Raw genomic sequence first — 22,706 nt, forward strand, 5'->3', positions numbered from 1 at the left:
TATTTATTTTACTGTTAATAATTAAATTATAAAATATAAACTAAATTAAACTAAATTATTATAAATATTATTAGTTTATATTTTATAATTTAATTAACTTTAATAGTAAAACTAATATTATTAATAAAACAAATTAACGTTAACAGTAACAGATTTATATTTTATATTTATCTAAACACATTATTAGTAAAACAAATTTAATATTTAATTAATATTAGTTAAATTACAAAATAATAATTAATATTTGTTTTACTATTAAATTTAACTAAATTATAAAATATAAACTAATAATATTTATATTTATTTAGTTTAATTTATATCTAATTTAATTTATTTTACTGTCAACGTTATTAATTAATATTTTTTTATATTAATTTAATTTAGTTTATATTTTCTAATTAATATTAGTTTAATTTAATTTAACGTTTATGTTTAATTTAATTTAATTTATTTAATATTATTTTACTTTTAACATTATATTTATGTTAATTAATTTAATTTAAACAATTTATATTTAATTTAATTTAATTTAATTTACTATTAACGTTATTAATTAATATTATTTTATGTTAATTTAATTTAGTTTGCAATTTAATTAAGTTAATAGTAAAATAAATATTATAAAATATATAGTAAATAGTATATGTTTAACTTTACTAGTTGGATACTATAAAACATAGTATTAAAAAATCTATATATTAAAAAAAGTTACAGTAAGTAGTAAATAATTAGTTGTATATAATTATCAATTAAATGTAAATAATTAGTTGGATACTATAACAATAGTTAAATGCAAATATATAACAACTTAAAGCTTCCAGTCCAGTGCCACCTAAGCCAACCACGTCATTAAAAATAATAAAAAGAATTAAAAAAAATTGCCACATCAGACTTTTTAGTGAGGTGGCGTGAAAAAGGTTCAAAATCAAACTTCTAAAATTTTACAAGGCACTTCTTGAAACTTTGTTTTTGACAGGGGGTTTTTCAACTACACCCCATATGACAGAGGACAAAATAGGTATTAACCCATATATATATATATATATATATATATATATTACTCATCAATTTTTAAAAAATTAACATTTAACAATTTGAATAAAAAAGCTTTGAAAAAAATAGTCTTAAATTAGAATAAATCATGTATACAAAAAGGGAAACAAACTCTTAACAAAAAATATAGAATATTATAAATTTAGTTTCATCATCTACTTTAATATTTAATTTCATTTTTAATTATAAGTCGAACATATTAAATGACAATGATTAGTATTAGTTATTTTCAAATATAAAGGATACAAAATAATACTAAAATCCTATCATAAATTAAAAATATTTATAATTTTAATTAATAATGTTATAATAATAAATAAGTAAAACTAATTATATATTAATTATGAAGATGCTATTAATTATATAATGAGCGATGGGGAGGGAACGAGGGCGGTCGAAGAAATCGGTGTCAACTTCGCCGAAAAATCGCGACGGTGAACTTGTGCATACAGCTGAGGACACACAAGGTGACTGTGAGGAGGTAATCACTGACTCTTCCAGTGGGAATAAGAACTACGAGGATGGCGTGAAATCTCCAATTGTGAGTACCACTGAAACCCTAACTACTGGAAAGACGAAGAAAGTTGAGCAACATAAGCTGTGGGTGGATGTGCTGAGTGACAATTGGAATCCGGCGAAGGGTTTAGTCATGGATTATGTAGCACCAAAAACCGTTGATGGGGAAATCGATCGAGATAAAGGAGAAGGATATTGAATTAGAGATGCTATATTGGGACTCAACATTGATTTTGTATGTGCTTGGGGGTGACATCAGTATGTATATGCTAAAGAACTACATGGAGTGTATGTGGAGTTTTGTGCAACTCTCATATATGGTGTACCACGATGAGGGTCACTTCATCCTGGAATTCCGGTCAGATAGTGATAAGGAGGAAATGCTAATGAAAGGACCATATATCCTACGGGATATGCCTCGGTTGCTCATGGATTGGAAGCCAGGGTTCAGCCTGAAGGAGGACATGTTGCGAACACTTCCGATTTGGGTGAAGCTTCCCCTTTTTGCCTTTGCATCTTTGGGGAGTTAGGAGCCTTAACAAAATTGGAAGCGCCATGGGGACTCCACTGGTAACTGATGAGTGCACTGCTAGCAAAGCTCGTGTCTCTTATGCCCTTTTTTTAGTTGAGGTTGATGTCACACAAGAATTGAAGAGTACGATCAACATTAAGGATGCTGAAGGTAGAAAGATCCAATAACCTATTTAGTATGAATGGAAGTCGTTGTTTTGTGAAAAATGCCAAAAGTTTGGACATAATTGTAAGGAAAAGGTTGTCAAGAAATGGCAGCCGAAAATTCCTAACTATGGAGGAAAGAAAGTGCCTATTGAAGTGGAAACAGTTACTCTACCTGAAGTTAAGGAGACATAAACTAAGGCAAAAGATAAAAGTGATATTAGCATTGAAGACTCGGGAAGGGAATGGGAGACTGTTCTCAATGGGAGAGATAGATGCAAGAGGATTCTTCAGGATAATGTTATTTAATTTGTTAATAGCTTTGCTGCATTGGGGGACTTGGATAATCCTCTAGTGTATCAGGACTATGCATCATGATAGTTTCTTGAAATGTCCGAGGGTTCAATAAAGCTGGAAAGCTCAGAGAGGTTAGCTCCCGCCTCAGAGATATTTGTCCTATGCTTACCATATGTTTGGAAACTAGAGTAAAAGAGAATAAGGCCAAGGATATCAGACAACATCTTCACTTGGGAGGTATGTTTGTTGATAATTATGCCAATCACTATAATGGTAGAATTTGGATCAGTTGGAATAATAGTAGGGTTGACTTGAAAGTTGTTAGTAGCACTAGTCAATTGAATCACTATAATGGTAGTGGAGGCATATGTACTTCGTTATATTTCCTCACATAAACCAAATTTGAACTTTATCTTCTAATCTTCATAGGATTTTGATAGTAGATGTTAAATCATGTTTAGAAGGACCAAAACCTGAGTCACCTGAACCTAAGTCATCAGAGTCTTCAGAACTTGTTCAAACTGAACCTTGTCTTTAGAGTATTTAGCACTTGCTCTTTGAATCTTCAGAACTTAAGTCTTCAGAATCTTCAGAAGGAATTGCTATGAATATGTACTTAACCCCTAGTACATGGTTCGATTCCCGTGGGAGGCAAAAACAATATTTCCTGGGCAGCCGATAAGCGGACCTAGGGGGATTATTGATTAAGCCGGTAACATGCTCGGTTGGCCGACACGGTTGATGCGTGCAGCGGATATCGGGGTGTTACATTGTTCATCTAGAACCTTATTTTCAGGCACTTGGTCTTTAGAGGATTTGTCTTCAGAATATTTAGAACTCATTCTTTTAGAATATTGTCTTTAGAATCTTCTGAACTAGGACGACATAATCTCAGAGCTAGAGGAGTCCCAGAAGCTCTTTCATGAGAGTCACGATCAGAAGCTCTATCACTAACGTTCATCAGAACTGTTGTTATCGAAGCATTCTAGAACTTGACTGAATCCGTAAACACGCTGGTTTCTTCTAAAGTCAGAGTGTCTTGAATTCAAAACATGATGATATCACACGCCTATTCTTTATAAATAGACTTGCTAGCAAAAGCTACACACTAGAAAAAACTGTTAGAGTACTAAATTGTTCTCCTAGATATCATAGGGAGGTGCTGGTGCATAGCAAGCCTTGTCGTGGCATTCAGGAAAAAACTCATCAATTTCTAATTGTTGGTCCTTCTTGCATGAAATTGCAAGACAACATGGTAGCGCTGTCAACATCCACCTTCTACAATAGCATTCATTTTTGGAAAGATTAACACTGAATTTTTGTCCATTGTATGATATATGCCTAACCTCGTAGTCATTTTCACTTGCACGACTGTAACAGATGTACATAATAGAATAGTATTAATTAACAAATTGTAACAAGTGTACATGCTACAATTGTATAAATCACCAAATTACTTCACAATCCAATGGTTTGATTTTTGTTACTCCTTTCCATCCACTTTTTGATATTTAGTAGAATGTTACTTTCATATTTGGCAATCTTCTATTTGTTTTACTCCCAACTCTGCATAAGATACACTATAATTTCTTTAACCATAGTGATAACAAGCTTGGCTCTTACAGTCATAGATACTGATTTGAATGCCTTTGGCATATTATTTACCAATGTGTCATATCGTGGACTAGTTCTAAACCTTGATTTGCTTCAGAACCTTGGTGAAATTTTTATAAGGTGCTTGAATGCCTCCTTATGAACACCCTTAAGTTCAAACATGATTTTTTTCTCAAGCATTGACACGAGTAGCAGTTGCAGCCTTCCACACCAGTTCCCTCAGTTTAAGAACAAAAAACTTCTTCCTAAAATTGCTATATAAATGTCTAGAGACATAGAAAATGGACTAGAGTGAATTGTATGAGTACAATGAATGGACTAAAGAGAATACATTGAATGCAGTGAAGGGAGTGAAACAGAAATCACTAACAGAGAGTTTAGGGTCTAAAATGAATGCACTAATACCTAACACAAAACCATTAGTCAACATATGGTAGCAACTCCTCAAATGCCGGCAACAACGCCTGCATATTAAAATAATTGAAGTTAATAACAATAACAAGTATGAAATTATTAAAATAATTTAATTGCTAACGATTCTAGAAACCAGCTCCATGAATCTTTTGTTTTACTCCTAACTTTGTTTTTCCCTCAACAACAACAAATACTATTAACTGCATTTAATCATTTGAGTCCCTCTCAATGGCTGCTAGTATTTGTCAACCATGATAACCCTTTAAAAAACACCCATCTAATTTACAATAGGTCTGCACTTGAAAAATATATCTCTGCACGCTTTGAAGCATATGTACATCATTTGGAAGTGTGGATTCAATGACCTCTCAAGATGTTCATTACTTTCCTCTCCACCTTGAAATTGTTGACTTGTAATTTTCACAATTGATCCAGGGTTTGCCCTTAACAGTTCATGTCCATAATCATGAATTCTTCTATATTTTCCTCTAAGTGAATCAACCACTATATCAACAACAAATGCCTTTGCTCTATATGTTAGTGTTTTGTTGTTCCACACATTCCACTTTTGATGTGTCTTCTCCATTATATTTGTCAAATTTAAATTTGGATTCTCTCTTACATTACTTAGAATCTTCTCTTACCTAACCACTTGGAGTTAAGCAACCTCACCTTCTAATCCCTAATACATGTATACTTGTCCCCTATTTTCTTCAATTGCCAAGTCTATTTTCTTTGTATTTTTGCACAATATGTCTCCCATGAACAACATGACTTGCATATTACTCTCATTCAACCTAAAATAAATGATATATAGGTATTTTATTACATGAGACCATTATAACCATTAAATCTTATGAGTATTTAATTTTTTTTTGACAAATATCTCAATCCACCTCGTAATACTCTTAGGCATTTGACGAAATTTCATTTTTGTTTCCTGCTTCCGGATGTGTATCTCCAAAAATACTTTTTATTTAACGTTGAATTGTTCCGTAGATGCATATACGGAACCGTTTAAACAACGTTAAAAAAGAGTTTCGTAGATACATCTACGGAACAATTGAACGTTAAATAAAAAAGTACTTTAAAAAATACACCTTCGAAACCAGAGATATTTTTGGAAACGCACATGGTGCGTGAGAAACCCCAAGAAGTGGGGTGAGAGATTTCCTAATTTTTTTCATACTCAATTTTTTTTATATTTTCAATTCATAACAATTAAACTCAATTTAAATACTAATACTTTTTTTTTTAATTTGTATAACTATAAAAAAGATACTTTTGTCATTTTATATTATATATAAAAAAATTTTAAGAATATATTCGAACAAAATTATTATTAAATTTTAAAACTATGAATATTTCATTTATTTAACAATTATATATACTTTTCTCAAATTAATTAATCAGAACCCTACTCAACGAAGCTCAACAGCTCCAGCAAAACGACATTGCGTTTCGTACTGAACTCAATTCGCCGGAAAACGCCGCCGGAGTTCGTCGTCGCCCGCCGCAAACTGTCAAAAGGTTCGTCCAGGGTTTCCTTCTCTCTCTCTTGATAAATCGAATTTCCGTTCTCCTCTATTGTTACATGCACGAGAATTCGATTCCATGATTTCGCACTAAATCTTAGGGTTTGACAGCATAGAAAATTTTAGAACAATTTTGTGATAAACTGATAAATATGAACAATTTTTATAATTACTTGCTAGTGTTGATTTTGATTTGAAGATTGCTTCCTTCACAAGAGCTGATAATCACTATACTAGATTTTATGTGTATCAGGACTGTTTACAGCTTACAGCACAAGTGCTTTTCAAAATAAGTGCTTATTTATAAGCTTGCATACTTATTTTTATAACAAATGATAAAATAAATTTAATTTTTTTTTATATGCTATATAAGTTGTTTTAATAAACTATCTTGGAGAACTTATAAAAATAAGCTAAAATATAGTAAGTGTAAAAAATGTCAAAAGTTGATTTGATAATCTCTTCTGAAGAGTGTCACAAACTTATGCCAATAGATAAGCTCAAGTAAACCAATCCAATCTGGCCCTTAATGTATTTTGGTTCTTGTATGAAAAGTTTACTTTTTTAATTCAATAATTTCTAAACAGTGCTTCACATATGTTCACACTTATTTCACACTTATTTCCTTTATTGCAGATAGTCCTGAATGACCTGTTATTGTAGGGTAATCAGTGTTGTTAATCATGGTATGGTCAAGTTTAAGTAGGGGAACTCTTCACTTGCCGAACTTAAGGGCTTTCCGAAATTCCGTTGAATTCAGGTAATTTGATGCTTGCATTCTTTCTGAAGTTTGTGTTACTCTTTTTCTTAATTAGGTTATTGATCAATGTTGTTCTAAGGAATGATCGGAAGCATATTTTTAATTTTTATTTAAGAGCTTTTACTTTACCAGTTGAGGAGATTTCTTTGACAATTTTACTCTCTGTGTTGTGTTTTTATTTGATTGTAATTTTTTTTTTTGGTTGATTCAGGGGCCGATCTATTATTCCTGAAGGATCAGGTTATAGCATAGTTAATCCTTGTTCTGGATTCCAGCGTGATTTCTCTTGTAAAATACGTCTGTCCGGGTTTAAGCAAGAATTGAGTACGTCGTCATTCCATCAGTGTTACCGCTCTTCAGCTTTTGCTTCACACAATGTTGGAAGGTTGTGTTCTATGCCTGGTTTTCGACACTTTTCATCTAATGCATCCACAGAGCAAAAATCACGAAAGATGCTCATTTACTTGACAGGCTTGGTTTTTGGAATGGTTGGAATGTCATATGCTGCAGTTCCACTTTACCGGAGATTTTGCCAAGCAACTGGTTATGGGGGAACTATTACCCGCCGTGAGGTATAGGTTACTTTGTTTTCAATGGTTTCTCATTTTCTTTTCAAATTCTTTGGCAATTTACTTTACATTCGTTGATTGCAATTTGCAAATTTCACATTTTTACAGAGTGTTGAAGAAAAGATTGCAAGGCATGATAGCAATCAAACAGCCACCTCAAGGTGTTGTTTTTACTTCGTATATGTCAGATTTCTGCCAGTGGTTTGATTGTGATAGAATTTATTTTATGAATTTTCTGGCTGATAAATGTATGGTTATTAGAAGTAGTCTTCACATAAAAAATTGGAAGATTAACCGACAAACTAAGTTTTTTAAGCTGTATTTAGATAAGATTTTACTTCCTAAAACTTGCCTTTACTAAACCCACATGCATATTTCTATTATCAGCCCTAAGAGTTTACCTTAGGCATGTCCGGGGACGATAAGTAATGATCCAATAGAGATATGCTGACAAGGAAATATTCAATAAACCGAAATTAAGTTGATCAGCTAGCTTTTTTCTAGTTATAATGGGTTGATGAACTACCATTGTTTATTTTTTTTTCAGGGAAATTGTGGTACAGTTCAATGCTGATATTGCTGATGGAATGCCATGGAAGTTTGTTCCTACTCAGAGAGAGGTTTGTCTTTGTTTGATAAATCCTTAACCTTACCGCAAATATGCTGCGTTTCCATCACATAATTTTATTTTATATCATGAAAGGATTAAATTTTTTTACGACAATACTGGCAACTCAAAGAAGGGTGCTGAAAGTCAAGTTAAAGTTCTTAGCTATGCTCTAAACCGAAAGTGCTTGGTTGTTGTAAATTAATCTAATCTTTTGGGGGACAATGATATTTTTCAAATCTAATTCTTGCATGCAAATGTTTTATTTGTTACTACTTGAAAAGTTGGATGTTGTACACACCCCGGGATATCCAATAGGAAAAGTGAAATGGAATTGTAATGTAGCATTATTCATTTGCCTGATATCCAATAGGAAAAGTGAAATAGAAGAAACAATTGTAATGTAGCATTATTCATTTGCTCTACCAGGTTAGGGTGAAGCCTGGAGAAAGTGCCCTCGCATTTTATACCGCGGAAAATAAAAGTTCTACGCCGATAACTGGTGTTTCTACATATAATGTGACTCCTATGAAGGTACTGCTTACTGAAGAATACTCTATTATATAACAAAAGTTGCCCTTGAACTCTTCACGTCACATATCTATCTACCATGACAATCCGAGATTTTGACAAGTTCATATTACGAAGTTTCACTTTATTAAAATAATGCCTCAGTTAAGAGCATAATATCAAATCTATTCGTGTTGGAATGGAAGTCCTTTGAGATCTCTTTTATGCTCAAATAGTAGAGGAGCTTAACTTTGAAGAATTATTTTTCATTTTGCTTCCATATTCTCCACTTCTAGAACTATAAATTTTCCTGTACAGGCTGGAGTTTACTTTAATAAAATACAATGCTTCTGTTTTGAGGAGCAGCGACTGCTTCCTGGAGAGCAGATTGACATGCCTGTAAGTAGTTTCTTCAATCTGAACTCAAGTATGCAATAATACTCATGCATATCTTGATTCTGTGTTTCTTGTATTGCAGGTATTCTTTTATATCGACCCGGAAATTGAGGACGATCCTAAAATGGATGGTATCAATAACATAATATTATCATATACTTTCTTCAAGGTTTCTGAAGAATAATACCCACTTCAAGGCTTCGCTACCTTTCAAAGGGCATAAGAACCCCGGAAGCTTATTCATGAGTCTCAAGTGTAATTTGTTTTACTATTAAATCGTTGATGTAATTTTTGAGGCAGCACTCTCTCTCTCCAATTTAGTCCCTAAAATATATAAATAAAGACTAGCTTCTAAATTTAGTGAGTTCCATCACTTAGTTAGAGACTAAAATGATGAATTTTATATACTTAACAGTCTGGAATAATTATATTTATTTTCTTCAAATTTGTTTATACTTTAGGGACTGAATTGGAGAGAATGTGATATTTTACGGACTAAATTGATGGTATATTCTTTGTTCTACACTAAGTTTCTAAAACAAGCCCTGTGACCAGGTTTTAAAGGGTTATGTGGAATCATTTATTACCTTCCTAAATCAGTGTTGTTTAGTGTTAATTTACTGTGTCATGTGGAATGCAACAGATACCTGGTGAAGAATGTATCAGCCATATAGACACACACATTACTTTCTTTTTAGTGTTAATTGAAAAGTCATGATCATTGAGACATTTGGCTATGGATGATAGAAGCCAGAGAGGTATGAATCTGGACTTGAGTTTGTTGGGCTCTTGTATCATTATATATTTTTATAAAATCTCATTTTCAATAGTTTAAATTTGAAAATTTATTAGGATTATATATTTGATTTTTTTAAGCTACTGCTTTTAATATGGCAATGTCCTGGGTAATCAAACCATTGCCAGCTAACTTTATTACTGACATACGGCTTAAGGATCAAAAGAGGCACTAAATGATGTGAAATTCTGTAACTTATTGCCTGGTTGGAACCACGTTAAGCAGCTCCCTAACGTGTGTTTTTCTAATGCTTCAATTTGAAGCTTCTTTTATTTTTACTTATTTTTGCCTCAAATTGTGTTGCAACCATTCGTTTGTTTTGCTAGAAGCTCCTCCAAACATACATTTATTGGCTGTTTGGAACCACGTCAGGCAGCACCCTGACGCGAGTTTTTCTAAAGCTTCAACTTGAAGCTTCTTTATTTTCACTTATTTTTGCCTCAATATGCGTTGTCACTGCATGTTTGCTTTGTTAGAAGCTCATCCAAACGTACACTTAATATATGTCAAGCTATTGTATTGAAGCCCAATTCTCAAGTTATTGTATTGAAGCCCAATTCTCAATTAGTTTTTTGTTTTGAATATTTTTACACATAAATTTGACAATAAATATTCACAAAATAGTTTTGTAGGGTTAATAAAATGTAATACTTTATTATATCCATTAATCATTTATATATTTGAACTGCATTAATTAAGTAAATTGCAGTCAAATTTATGTGTTAAAATAAGACAATTCTCTCTGTATATTAAAGTAATCGATAGCTTTTATTTATAAAACAAAGCACTCAACAAAGTGATACTTCGATAAATAACTTTTTTTTTTAATTTTATAATTTGGCTTTATGCCACCTAATATTCAACATACAAATTCAAAGCATATGAAGTTAAGTAGGTTTAAAAACAATTGTTCATCCTCTTTTTTCAAAGTCGCAATTGAGAAATTATTATCTATCAATTACAAAAATTGGATAGAATTCTTAGAGTGTAAATTATTTTAAAAATATTCTAAATTTAAATTTAATAAATATTTAAATATAACCAAATTAAATGACATTAAAAAATTGAATTAAAGAATTAGATGGAGTTATACAACCCAACTTGTAGAGATATGTTGAGAAGTATCCTATTTAATTTTCTCTGTATGATTTCACACATTATTTTTGTAAATTTTGCTCGCGTATGTTTTCATTCACACTTTAAACTCTTTCCTGGGTCATGACTATATAAATAATTTGAGTTAAGATCAAATTTGTGAAAATTAAAAGACCAAAATTAAATTTAAACTAAGAAAAACGATGTTTGAGAATAAAGGATGTTACGTGGAAAGAAGAAAAAAAAGAGTACTCAAACAAGTTTTATATTTTCAACCATTAATCTTAACATTTTAAAGTAAAACAACATGTCTCCTCCACACAAGAGATTAATTCATTTCTTGTATTAAGTTTATTGAATTAATATTAATACAATAACAAAGAGTGTGAACAATAGTAATTAATGTGAGGACGAGATAGAATTGCTTACTACTAAGTGTAGTATAGTTGAGATTTCATAATCATGTTTAGTTAAAATGGTGTCTTTTCCATTATCAAATTTGTTAAAGTCTTGTTGAAGGTTTTATCATGGTCATAGCATACCCCACAACTTCAACTACAAGCATTGAATAGTGTCTTGTAATAGGTTGATTTTTGATTCATAACCAAACGAATTGGATGACATTTTGCTAACCCTTCAAATTCATGCCACTGAGTCTTTTGTTTTTGTTGACGGCTTCAAGAAGAAACATTTGAAAGCTTGTTCTTAACAACCTTGTGGCCTTTGTTTTTGTTTCTTTAGTTTTCATGAGTGTGTGTGTGTCTTTCTCTTTGCCGTGGAAATGAAAATGACTCTCTCCAACTGTTCCATGTTCTGTAAGATGAAACTTCAACTTCATATGAAAGGAAAGGAAAGAAAAGTATGTATAAGTATTCTGTGGTAAATATTGAAATACAAAACTAACACTGGTTGACGAAGATTTGTCGCAATTTTTATCAACCGATTTATGTAAAATTATATTAGATTTGTTCTGATCAATCTCAAGTCCTCGTCATTGTAGTTATGAGGTATTGTTTGCTTTAGATGTTATATATAAACTGCTCTTATCTCGATTCCCAAACAAGGTCAGAGTAATTTGGTCCGCCAAAAATAGTTGTCCTCAGTCAAGGAACTTCGAATTTCAACATGCTGTCCTCATATTCCGGTTGACCTCAAATCACGTCATTGTGGTTACAAAGTATTGTCCGTTTTGAGTGTGAAAACCCGCCCAACTGTGTATTTTAAAAAAGATGCCTCGTTAAGTTGAAGTATCTTGATTATTAAATAATGTGAGAATATTTTGATTGGTCTAGAACAAAATTCAAATGCATTTTTCACTTATATTGAAGACAAAGCATTAGAAAGTATAAATGAAATTGAAAAGACTCCTAATGTAATTTGAGTTACACAATATTGATACATGATGATGGTAATGTTGAAATAAATATATATATATATGGGAATTTAATATGAAAAAATTAAATTTCTTAAAGACAAAAAAAATGAAGTTGAATTGACATATTGTCAAATATATTTGGATCTGAGTGATATGAGGATTAACTAACTGATTAAGAAATATAATGTGTAACACAAGTTATCAAAGCGTTAGCCATCTACCACATACAATTGATTTTCAACAAATTAAACAAGATTTATATTTGTCTTTTTGTCACTTTAAATCATCTCATTAATTTTCTCCTTCACTTTCAAGTAGTAGTAATTTTTGCTACTTTGCATTAAATCAACTTGTCTATAATTATAAATAAATGGTCCATTTTTTTTTTTATAGAAATCGGATATCCTCTCTGCGCGTAACTGCAGAGATTAATTTCTATAAAGACCGCAATAAACGATAAAATTCTACCTCAAGAAAATTTAATATTGCTGCGTGTCCAGAGGTGAGTTTGAATCCAGAACCTCTAGTAAAACGGGAAGATGTCCCTTACCATCTCATCACATTCAAGTTGTCTTCGATACGATAAATACAACGGATTAATGGATTAATGTATAAGTGAGATAATAATAAAAACATTTACTTGGTGTGAGCAATACATAATATAGTTGATGACAGTGTAAAAAAAAACAGTGATGTGAAGCTGAGCCAGTCCTTGGAGAGTGATGTTCTTTGGTTGGTTTGACTGCTTCAACAAGAAACCTTTGAAAGCGTGCTATTAACAACCTTTTGGACATCTTTTATTTTTCTAATTCAAAAATATTCTACTATGTATTCATTCCGTGGTAATGAAAGTGATTCAAAGAAACTAATAAGACCAGATCTATAGATTAACTAAATGTTTATAGTATAAGCGTGTATCATGTAAGCTGAAAACAACTATATTATTTTGTTTTCATAAATTCTCTCGAGCAGTATGAGTAGTGCCTAATCTCGTTCGGAGGTTAGTTTTGTCATCAAGTGTTTTTCAGACCTCTCCCGACCGCAGTTGTAAAGAATCGAACCGTAATTCTCTCTGCTAAGTCTATCGTCAATCACCACTTAACCAACTAACGATCGATTCAGTCTATAATGTACATGTATAGCATGTATTGAGGTGAAAATTTAATAAGTTAGGCAATTAAGACATTAATCTTCTTAGGAGATGTTATAAGTTATAACTTAAGAGCAAGAGTTATTTTTTAATGGGGTAAAAGTTTTTATGTTATATCTTACTTTTATCTTGTTTGGTAGCTTGTACGAGTCAAGGTTTTAAATAACTGTCACGGCCGCATTGCTATCATTTAAAGGCTTTTGCGATTTTGGCTGATATAGATGTTATGTTATGGATTATGATTTATAATCGTTGCGGTGTGAATTAATCACAACGATGTACAACACAATTTGAGTTCAGAATTTTACATTTATAAAGAATATGTTCATTGTTCTTTTATATTATAATTCTGAAAATTTCACGTCTCTAACGGTGTTTCGCGGCGGTAACTTGCTTCGGAACCGTAACAGTGTTTCGTCGTGGTCGTAATGGCTTTTATTTGTGATATTTTTCATGGACGAAATGGTGTTTTGTTGCGGTCATAACAGCTTTTCATCTGTATTTTTTCCTCTTTAAAATAGTGAATAAGAATAACGGTATCAGCACCTTCTGATGACGTTTTATCGCGGCCGTTTTTGCATTGACAGATCGTTTTTAAATGAGATGTAGTAAATGATAGTAACTAAAATAGATAACAATTGTTATTCGAGATCAGTCTATGTGAAGTGAGCAACACTCAATTATAAACAAACAGATTATGCATGAAATTCTGTTCTTTGTTATGTGTATATGTCAAGCAAACAATGATGCTTGCATTTGGGGTCAAATATTTGAGATTTAAGAAAGTTTCAATATCTCAAAGGAAAGGAAAATCAGAGACAATAAATGTTTATTATGTAGCAGAACTTAACAGAGCCTAGAAAATTATTCTATCACCATGTTAATATCAAGGTTTTAGAAAACAGTCTGTTACCGCAAAAATGTCTGCGACGAATCGGCCTTGACATCTTGTTGATAATGTTAAACCTAACATACTATGCTATGCATTCAATAAACATGCAAATTTTCTCTATTTAAAATAGTATTATTAAACTTCCACTTTTTAGTATAATGATCCAATATTAGTTTTACTCATTATTACTTAAAGTCACACTAATTACAACCGTTAGTGTGTAATACAAATTTCCAATTCAACATGCAATTGTAAACTTTGGATTAATTAAAGTGAACTAGTGATTATCCTTTACTTAAGCCAAGTGGAAATTTGAAGGAACATAATAAGGATTGACAAATATATGATTGAGAAGGAAATTTAATCAGAAAGTTTGGTGTAAGAGAGCATGCAAATCCTAGAGCATGCTGGTGATGTAGCAACAGAAATTAAATTTAATTAAATTTTGCAAGACAGTTACCAACCTCCAAACTTCATCTTTAATCACTCTATATATAGTCCATTCAATTCTATAACGGTTACATACTTACACATTAATTCCACTTAAAACATGGAGAGACAAAACACTAAATTTTCTTCCAAGGTTGGAGAGTGCTTAATTATTTTTTAATGTTGTTTTCTTCTACTTCCTCTTAGTTAATTAGTCCTAATATTTATCCTAATTATTTCAATTTTTTATTGCATTTTCCTTCATTTTCAATGGCGAAAAGTTTGTCAAGAACACTTCACCTTCTTCATCTCAATGGAGTAGTACTGATTCTAAGGGAACGGTGAGATAGATATGCCTAACACCACTATAGCTTATATTTATCCTAAATATCATATCTCAAAATAATAGCGGTTTGTTTAAATTTGGTCATGTTATAGTGTTATAGTGTTATGGTATGCATGGAATTCAGGGATGATTTAGGATTTCAAAACTAACATTACAATTGTGGGACAAAGAGAAGTCATTGAAGATAGTTCTTATGCACTTGTTTTGTTGTGTTTCTTGAGTCATAATCTTAAGTTAAAAGTTATGAAGCTCTCAACAATAGCATCCTTAGTGATAGTGAATGAAATGGGATTACTTGAAGGTGTTTTTAAGCAACAACACTTCTTTCATACTTGACTTGATGGTGCTTCTAATCACATATATTTGTGAAGTCATAGTTTACATATACAAAAATCTATTTTAGAAATGCATGCATATGACATGTGTGATATGTCAAAAGCATGACTAAACCATTCTACCTTTTCAAAAGTTGTCTTCATTCCACCTAACAAGTTTATCCATGCAACTTTCTATTTTTCATCATTTCTTTAAATCATAGTTGACTAACCTACATATATCTCTTTAAAATTTGTTAAAAGTATTATGCTACAATTAATATATATAAGATATTTTTCTAAAAGAGTTTTTTTTATCATTTACAAAAGTAATATATTTTGGAGTTTGACATCAAAAGTTTCATAAGCATGGCCCTCTAAGTCTTATTATGTACTCCAAATTTATAATCATTTTAGTTTTCCCTTTTTACATTCTCTCTAAGTGATGATTTACTTCTATAAATAGAAAGATATATTCCTATTTTAATATGGTTTTAGAAAAGGATATTATTAGTACTATGTCTTACTTTATATAGTTGTTAAATGCATCCAAACTTGATTTTTCATTCAATTATTTCTTTAAGTTGGCTAGACATGATATATTGGACCATTATTCTTTTATTAATCAAGTGCATAATCAATAACATTATGGACCCCATAATGATCACATTATCACTTTTTGCCTCTTACTTGTTTTAACAATAATATTATAGTAATACACTAACACTCCTTTCTATGTATCTATAATTGGTTATATTAAAAAAATCTACCACATTATTATACATGGATCATGATTGCCAACTAAACAGACATAATTGAAATTTTTTTCTATAGGCAAAAGATGTACTCAAAGAAAGGTTTAATGACAAGACTAAGGTAAAGAATTATACATGTATTATTTAGTATATCAATTTCTTTTTTGAAATTTTGTTAACAATTTTTGTGTTTGTTTTAGGGTTCAAGAAAATCTCCTACCAAAGAAAATACAAAACCACAAGAATTCAAACTCCACACTCAAGAAAGAGCTGTCAAACGTGCAATATTCAACTATGGAGTAAGATATATATAGTGAATGGTCAATGGTGAAGTTAGTATTAAAATTTTCATTTATTGATGAATGTGGTTTTGGTTAGGTGACAACTAAATTGTATCTCATGGAATTGCAAAAGAGACAAGAGGAGAAGTTGATGAAGGTATTAGGCACATAATAAAGAAGAAATATATATATGATATTATTATTATTATTATTATGAGAATAAGATAAATATTTTAGAGACTAATTAATTCAATACATACAATAGATTATTGAAGAGGAAGAAGTACGTATGCTAAGGAAGGAAATGGTTCCAAGAGCTCAATTGATGCCTTATTTTGATAAGCCATTTTCCCCACAAAGGTAAATAACAATGATAATCAAAATTATTGTTATAATATATATATATATATATATATATATATATATATATATATATATATATATATATATATATATATATATATATATATATATATATATATATATATATATATATATATATATATATATATATATATATAATATATTCTTATACTATAAATACGAGAAGAAAAAAAATATTTTACAACGGTTTTTTTAAGCTGTTGTGGCGGTTTGAACTGTCGCTAAACATGGGTTTAGTCCAATGATAATCAAAATATATTTTTCTTTATCAGAAAAAAATATTATTCATATTATAATTTTTTATATTAAAATATTGTCAATAATAAATATAAAAAGATCTGAATTGAGAAAAAATTGAGTTGCAGATCAAGCAGAAATGTTCAAAGAGAATCATGCATCCACATGCTAAGTAGCAAGTGCTGGAGCTGCAGCTCTGGCAACGGATTCTACAACATGCACCAGTGTGGTCATCAAGCTCTTAACAATCCCATTAAGTAGAAGCTTTTTATATGGTTGTGTGAAGTGAAAGAAGAATGTAAAATGTACCATATGGTTCTTGTATTATAGTCCTTGTATCAATTTCATGCATGCATTTTGTACACTATCCAAACCATAGAGAGAAAGCTTGAGAGTTTTTTGTACTATAGCCTAGATCCACTGAATTAGATGGCCAGTTTTTTCTTATCATGTATTCTTTGTCACAAATAATAAAGATGAATCGTGTTTTTTTTGTTGTCCTTTGATTAAGGATCTTTTAATAGCATGTCTTGTACCAATTGGAAAAAAACTGAATAGAGTTTCCTTTTTTGATAAGACCAAAAAACTCTATTAATGAAAATTGTGTCCTTAGGTCAACAAAAATTGGAAGGGATGTATCTGAAACCTGAAACTTATCCAAAGAAGATGAATACGAAAGAATAGAAGTTGGTAGCCGAAGAACTATGCTTGTTTTTCTACCAATTCATCTAGTCTAGTTTAAACATTTCTAAAGTGATCGTCAGTATGATGATATAAAGGTTTTAAAAAACGGTCGCGGTCGCGTTTCGGTTGCGTTGTGGCTTTCGCGATTTCGATCGGTATAAGTGTTGTGTTGCAAATAACGGTCGTCACGGTGTGAATTTCTCACAACATTACACAAAATAAGATTCTTGTAAAAATAGTATGATTCCTTTAAAAATAGTGCATGTGGTTTCATTTTCACAATAAAACAAAATTTTAGTTTAAAATTTCCATATTTTGATTTCTATAAAAGCAATTTGATTGCTGCTTTTAGAATATTGAGAACGGTGTCTAAATGACTCTAATGGTGTTTCGCGGGCGTAATGGCATTTTGTCGCAGCCGTAACGGTGTTTTGTCTGCAATTTTTTTTCAACTTTAAAACGGTAAATAACAATATCGAAAGGTTCCAATGTTGTTTTATCGCAGCCGTATTCGCGGTTGTTTAAAACCTTCCTGATATATATAAATGCATAATTATATCGGGTAATATAAAAAAGATGATCTCAGACATGATTGAGTATAGACTATGTTGATTTGGTGGTTTGTTGTGAAATTGAAAAGGTTGATTTGTTTGCATTATAGTAATAGGACGACTTTTCACTATGATAGAGGAAATACTAATATTATTTTTCTTATTTTTTGAGGTAAAAATTCGTTAAAGATAGACAACACTTTTTATAACTTAGTGTATAGTCAAATCTCATTAAGCAAGGGTGTCATTAGGAAGACATCTTGTCTAGCCTTATAGTTTTGATAACTGGACTTATGCCTTCGCTAGTTCACCTGATTATCTATATTATGTAACTAAGTATTTTTAAGAGTGAAATAGGATAAGACGTTGATGGGACTATGTGTTCATTATTTCACCTGAATATGTTTTATGGATGGTGAAGGATAGCATGTTGAACAAAACTTATTACTTCATCATGGTGAACTAGTAAAATCACCATTAATTTAATAATAAATAAATTGAGTGGTTATGATTTATTAAGGATTACCTACTTAGTTATAGGAAAATAAATAAGTATTTATATTTTTACCATAACAACTATTTATACTTATATCCCAATATTTAAAACAAATTGAAAGTCTGACCCAATATTTATGACAAATTATAAATTAAACCTTTTTTTTTCTGATAAGCAAAAGGGAATATATTAACAAGCAAAGGGGTGCTCAACCCAAACAAGGTTACAAGAAAGAGAAAAGTAAAAATGATATGCAGATATACAATGAATGATGTAGCACATAAGCAATATATAGGCACACCCAATAAACAAACAAACAAACAAAGGTTAGGATCGACTCACTAAGTACGGACCCCCAATAGGTCAACATCCCCAGCAGAGTCGCCAGCAGTCGCTACCGCGAAAAATGATCCAGAGTCGCCACTAATATATTTATCCCATCGAGGGAAAGGAATATCAAAAAACCTAACTCGAATAAGAACAAGGTCTTACGACCAGAGAACTGGGTACGGGAGTCGGTTACACAAGGGGAAGGTGCTAGCACCCCTCATGTCTGTGGTACTCCACATGATCCACCTATGTTTGTTTCTATCTAAAGGGTGCAATCTATGTCTAAAGCCTAATGCGAATGCATGCAAAAGAAACACGAGGAAAAAGAAAGAATATTTACAATTGTGCTCGCTTAGGTCCCGCGACCCAATGCCTACGTATCCCTTTTAGGAATCAGAGCGCCGTAGTTCGGCTCAAAAATTTCCATTTGTTTTGTGTTTTTTAGGTGAATAGAGGTTAAGGTCACAATTCACGATGCTCGACCTTTTGAGACTTACACGCCTAAGTATGGAATGGACTTAACTTGTTCTTAGAAGAAAAGAAACCTTGGTTTGTGTTTTTTAATTGTAGAGGGATGATGAACAATTCCCACTATGGGGTCACTCATCATCTTTCTACTTTGTTTTAATTTTGAACCTTTATTAGGTATTTTATGTGTTTTTGATTGAGTGTTTTTTAAAGGGAATTATTTTGCGAGTTGAATCACATAAGAGTGTATAAGTGGCGTCGAAGTATCTCAGGAAATACACCCACCACTTCTCTTCCACTTAGGTGAATAATGATGTGATTCGCCTCTTCATTTATTAGGTATTTTAAAGTTGAAAAAGAAATGAATAAAGGAGGACTAACCTAATCCACTAACCTAATTGTTGTTTATAAAGAAAAGAAAGTCTAAATTCTAATCAAGATCTAATATCCTAAGGGAAAAGACTAAGTAAAAGGATGGAAAAAGTCATTTAAGTTGACTAAAGTCAACTTTAACAACTGGGGGTATTTTGGGTATTTTACAAAGTATGAAAATATTCACAAAAATAAGAGAAATAAATTCTAAACTAACAAGGAAAAAATCACAAGCACAAATGTATTTTTTATCAAGCCTAAAACTATTTTTCATGGATTAAAACTAAAAAAACTAAGTATTTTTATTATTATGAACCACTCAAAAATTAAAGAAAATCAACAATTAAAAATTATAAAAAAACTATGGATTCTAAAAATCTAATTGGTCAAGAAAAATATTTTTTTATCATTATTTACTTGAGGAAAATTGGATTATTGATCAAAATTAAAATAAAAGGAAACAATTTAAAAAGAAAGTCTGCAGGGGGTGAGAAAGCAATTTCTAATGAACTAATTTCTGTTAAGTGGCGCTTGGGCCCAGAAAATAGGAGTGTGAATAAGAATGCGCTGAGCCCAATCAAAACGTGGCCCAGTTGGTCCACACCATATCAATTGCATTTGTTTTTTTTTTATTCAGCATGTGGTGATATTATTCTAACCTATGGTTTTATTAAAATGAACGTAACATACATACACATATCAATTGGTCCATTTTCATTTAAGTTACAAAAAGGCAAAATCAACACATCAACCAATCAAAATGCGCCATATCACATATTAATCATTTCAATAAGACAAAAAGTGAATATTGTATGGACATGAAGCCAATGGCGCTAGCCGCTACGCCACGTATGCCAACGGAGAGAGGAGACAGCAAAATTACACAGACGCCGGAGCAGAGCTCCGGTAGTCTTCTCCGGCCATTCCGGCAGCGGAGATATACCAAAATCTCCAGAAATTAAAATAAACACCACCTTCCGACTCTAATTTCCGCTCTGATCCCAAATCCGACCTTAGATTTCCTTAACACTTCCTCTAACGCTCAAACCGAGCACACATACTAAACCCTAACACGCAAAACTTCCATGAAATCTCAAGCTATGGCACCAAAGTAATCCTTATGCTACGTAGAACTCAACTATGCAATTCAAACGTTCAAACAGCAGGTATAACACGCAAACCGAATCAGATTTCAAAGAGCTGCGAATTGGAAGCATATGCAACTGCAACATACACTACAATGCTCCTATCATGTTACTATCATGCTGAGATAAAAGTTCAAGAACTTACCTGTGGACGAACCGCTAATCTTCAGAAAACTCTACATAGAATAACCGGAGTACCAGCTGATACAAATCTCTGAGAAATAAACTCAGAGATTTCTTGAATGTTGAAGATAAAGCTGAAGTATATTCCGACGCGTAAATCACATAATCACCATGAGGATTGCACATATGAAGATCCTTGGAAGAGTTGAAGAAGATGTGTGCTTGATGATGGCAATGGTTGTTGATGATTATAGAAGAATATTGATCATTGATGAAGGTGGAGGTTAAAGGAAGATGAAGATCGGTTATGGAGGAGAAGGTTTTGGTTCAGAGTTTGTTAGTGATGTAACAAACTTTTGTTGAAGATTGAAAGAAAGAGAGGAAAGAGAGAGAGATTCGGATGAGAGATGAGAGTGAACACCAGGGAGAAAGCCAATGATTTGAAACTGAGTAAACACTTAATCCAAACCTCCTCCAATGCGCAGAGCTCTTTTTTTGTTTTTATATGGAGTTGCATGTGTGGTGGTTAGAAATGGTGGTGGTGGTTACGATGAAGTGAGGGTGAGAGAGAAGTGGTTACGGTGGTTGATGGTGGACAGAGAGAAAGAGAGAGTGGAGAGAGGAGAGAGTAGTGTTGTTTGAAATTGTAGAAAAATAATTATGAATTCCTCTCCCTTGAAAGAGTGAGGTGAGTGTTTATATATGAGTGTGTATAGTGTAGGGTGGAGATGAGTGCAACAGATTGTTTCTAGACGTAATGCACAAATAATTTGGCTCTGTGTAGTAATTCTCCTTTCACTTTCCATGCCTACAGCATTGTGTTTGGCCAAATGTGGAGGTGTATGGCGATATGATGTAGTGTGCATGCAGCCAATTTTCTTTTAAACTTAACACACAAGTTTTGCTATTTGTAGTAACTCTATGATGAGTGTATATGTGCGGCCAGCCTTTAAGATTCTACTTGATATTTTGCTAATGACCAACCAAAATAGCCTGCAAGTCTTTTCCTTTTTGTGTTCATGGTATCGACTTTGCATGTCTATAACTCGCTCATCTCTTTGTCATTTCTTCAAAAATTAGTGTCATGATAAAGAGGAGATGAGGGAGAACAACATTGAGATTGGGAGTATTCCAAAATAATGGCTGTAAACTCCTGCAAATGAACTTCAAACTTTGAAGCTCACAATTGGCTGCACGCGCGGGGCCAGAGTTGGAAATGTTATGTCATCACCAAAGCTTTAAGTAGCTCACTTCACGTACTCATATCTCCCACCATAAGTCATCACTTGTTTTAAACTTGTGCTCAAAATATAGAGGGAATGGAGGAGAATAGGTTGATACTAGACTTGGACCAAAGTGGTGCTTGTAGTCTTCTGAATATTGTCTCATAGATGGTACACCATGTGTTCGATGAAATGCATGCGCGGGCGAGAAATTCCTGGCAGACTTGGTTTGATTCAAATGAAAATCCTCTATCTTTTCACTTTCATAACTCTTGATTCATGCTTCATATAAAAAAACACTCAACTGAAAAGTT

General features: G+C 31.9%; 2 protein-coding genes across 3 annotated transcripts; both read left to right on the forward strand.

Annotated features, from left to right (window-relative positions):
- Window positions 1–5,959: 5,959 nt before the first annotated feature.
- On the forward strand, window positions 5,960–9,773 carry LOC131622079 (cytochrome c oxidase assembly protein COX11, mitochondrial-like). 2 transcript variants are annotated; one of them, XM_058893123.1, is made up of 8 exons: window positions 5,960–6,099; window positions 6,741–6,864; window positions 7,076–7,436; window positions 7,542–7,594; window positions 7,981–8,053; window positions 8,470–8,574; window positions 8,869–8,949; window positions 9,029–9,773. In XM_058893123.1, the coding sequence occupies exons 2-8, from the start codon at window positions 6,788–6,790 to the stop codon at window positions 9,128–9,130; spliced, it is 852 nt and encodes a 283-aa protein (XP_058749106.1). In that variant the 5' UTR covers window positions 5,960–6,099; window positions 6,741–6,787; the 3' UTR covers window positions 9,131–9,773. The 2 variants fall into 2 exon arrangements, with proteins under 2 accessions (XP_058749106.1, XP_058749107.1); XM_058893124.1 differs by having other exon boundaries at window positions 5,986–6,099; window positions 6,768–6,864.
- A 4,996-nt stretch (window positions 9,774–14,769) lies between these two features.
- Window positions 14,770–17,508, forward strand: LOC131622050 (microtubule-destabilizing protein 60-like). The gene is made up of 7 exons (XM_058893094.1): window positions 14,770–14,837; window positions 14,965–15,024; window positions 16,178–16,219; window positions 16,299–16,397; window positions 16,477–16,536; window positions 16,645–16,739; window positions 17,129–17,508. Exons 1-7 carry the CDS (start codon window positions 14,805–14,807, stop codon window positions 17,259–17,261), a joined length of 522 nt encoding a protein of 173 aa, XP_058749077.1. The 5' UTR covers window positions 14,770–14,804; the 3' UTR covers window positions 17,262–17,508.
- Window positions 17,509–22,706: the final 5,198 nt, after the last annotated feature.

This window comes from Vicia villosa, unplaced genomic scaffold, assembly GCF_029867415.1.
Source record: "Vicia villosa cultivar HV-30 ecotype Madison, WI unplaced genomic scaffold, Vvil1.0 ctg.000024F_1_1, whole genome shotgun sequence".
NCBI lineage: Eukaryota > Viridiplantae > Streptophyta > Magnoliopsida > Fabales > Fabaceae > Vicia > Vicia villosa.

Excerpts from the sequence above, each read along its gene's own strand:
- LOC131622079 (XM_058893123.1), top strand. The coding sequence starts at position 6,788 with ATGGTATGGTCAAGTTTAAGTAGGGGAACTCTTCACTTGCCGAACTTA. Across the intron at positions 8,054-8,469 it reads TTGTTCCTACTCAGAGAGAG|GTTAGGGTGAAGCCTGGAGA; the intron begins GTTTGTCTTTGT and ends TTGCTCTACCAG. Across the intron at positions 8,575-8,868 it reads ATAATGTGACTCCTATGAAG|GCTGGAGTTTACTTTAATAA; the intron begins GTACTGCTTACT and ends TTTCCTGTACAG.
- LOC131622050 (XM_058893094.1), top strand. The coding sequence starts at position 14,805 with ATGGAGAGACAAAACACTAAATTTTCTTCCAAG. Across the intron at positions 16,398-16,476 it reads GTGCAATATTCAACTATGGA|GTGACAACTAAATTGTATCT; the intron begins GTAAGATATATA and ends GGTTTTGGTTAG. Across the intron at positions 16,537-16,644 it reads AAGAGGAGAAGTTGATGAAG|ATTATTGAAGAGGAAGAAGT; the intron begins GTATTAGGCACA and ends TACATACAATAG.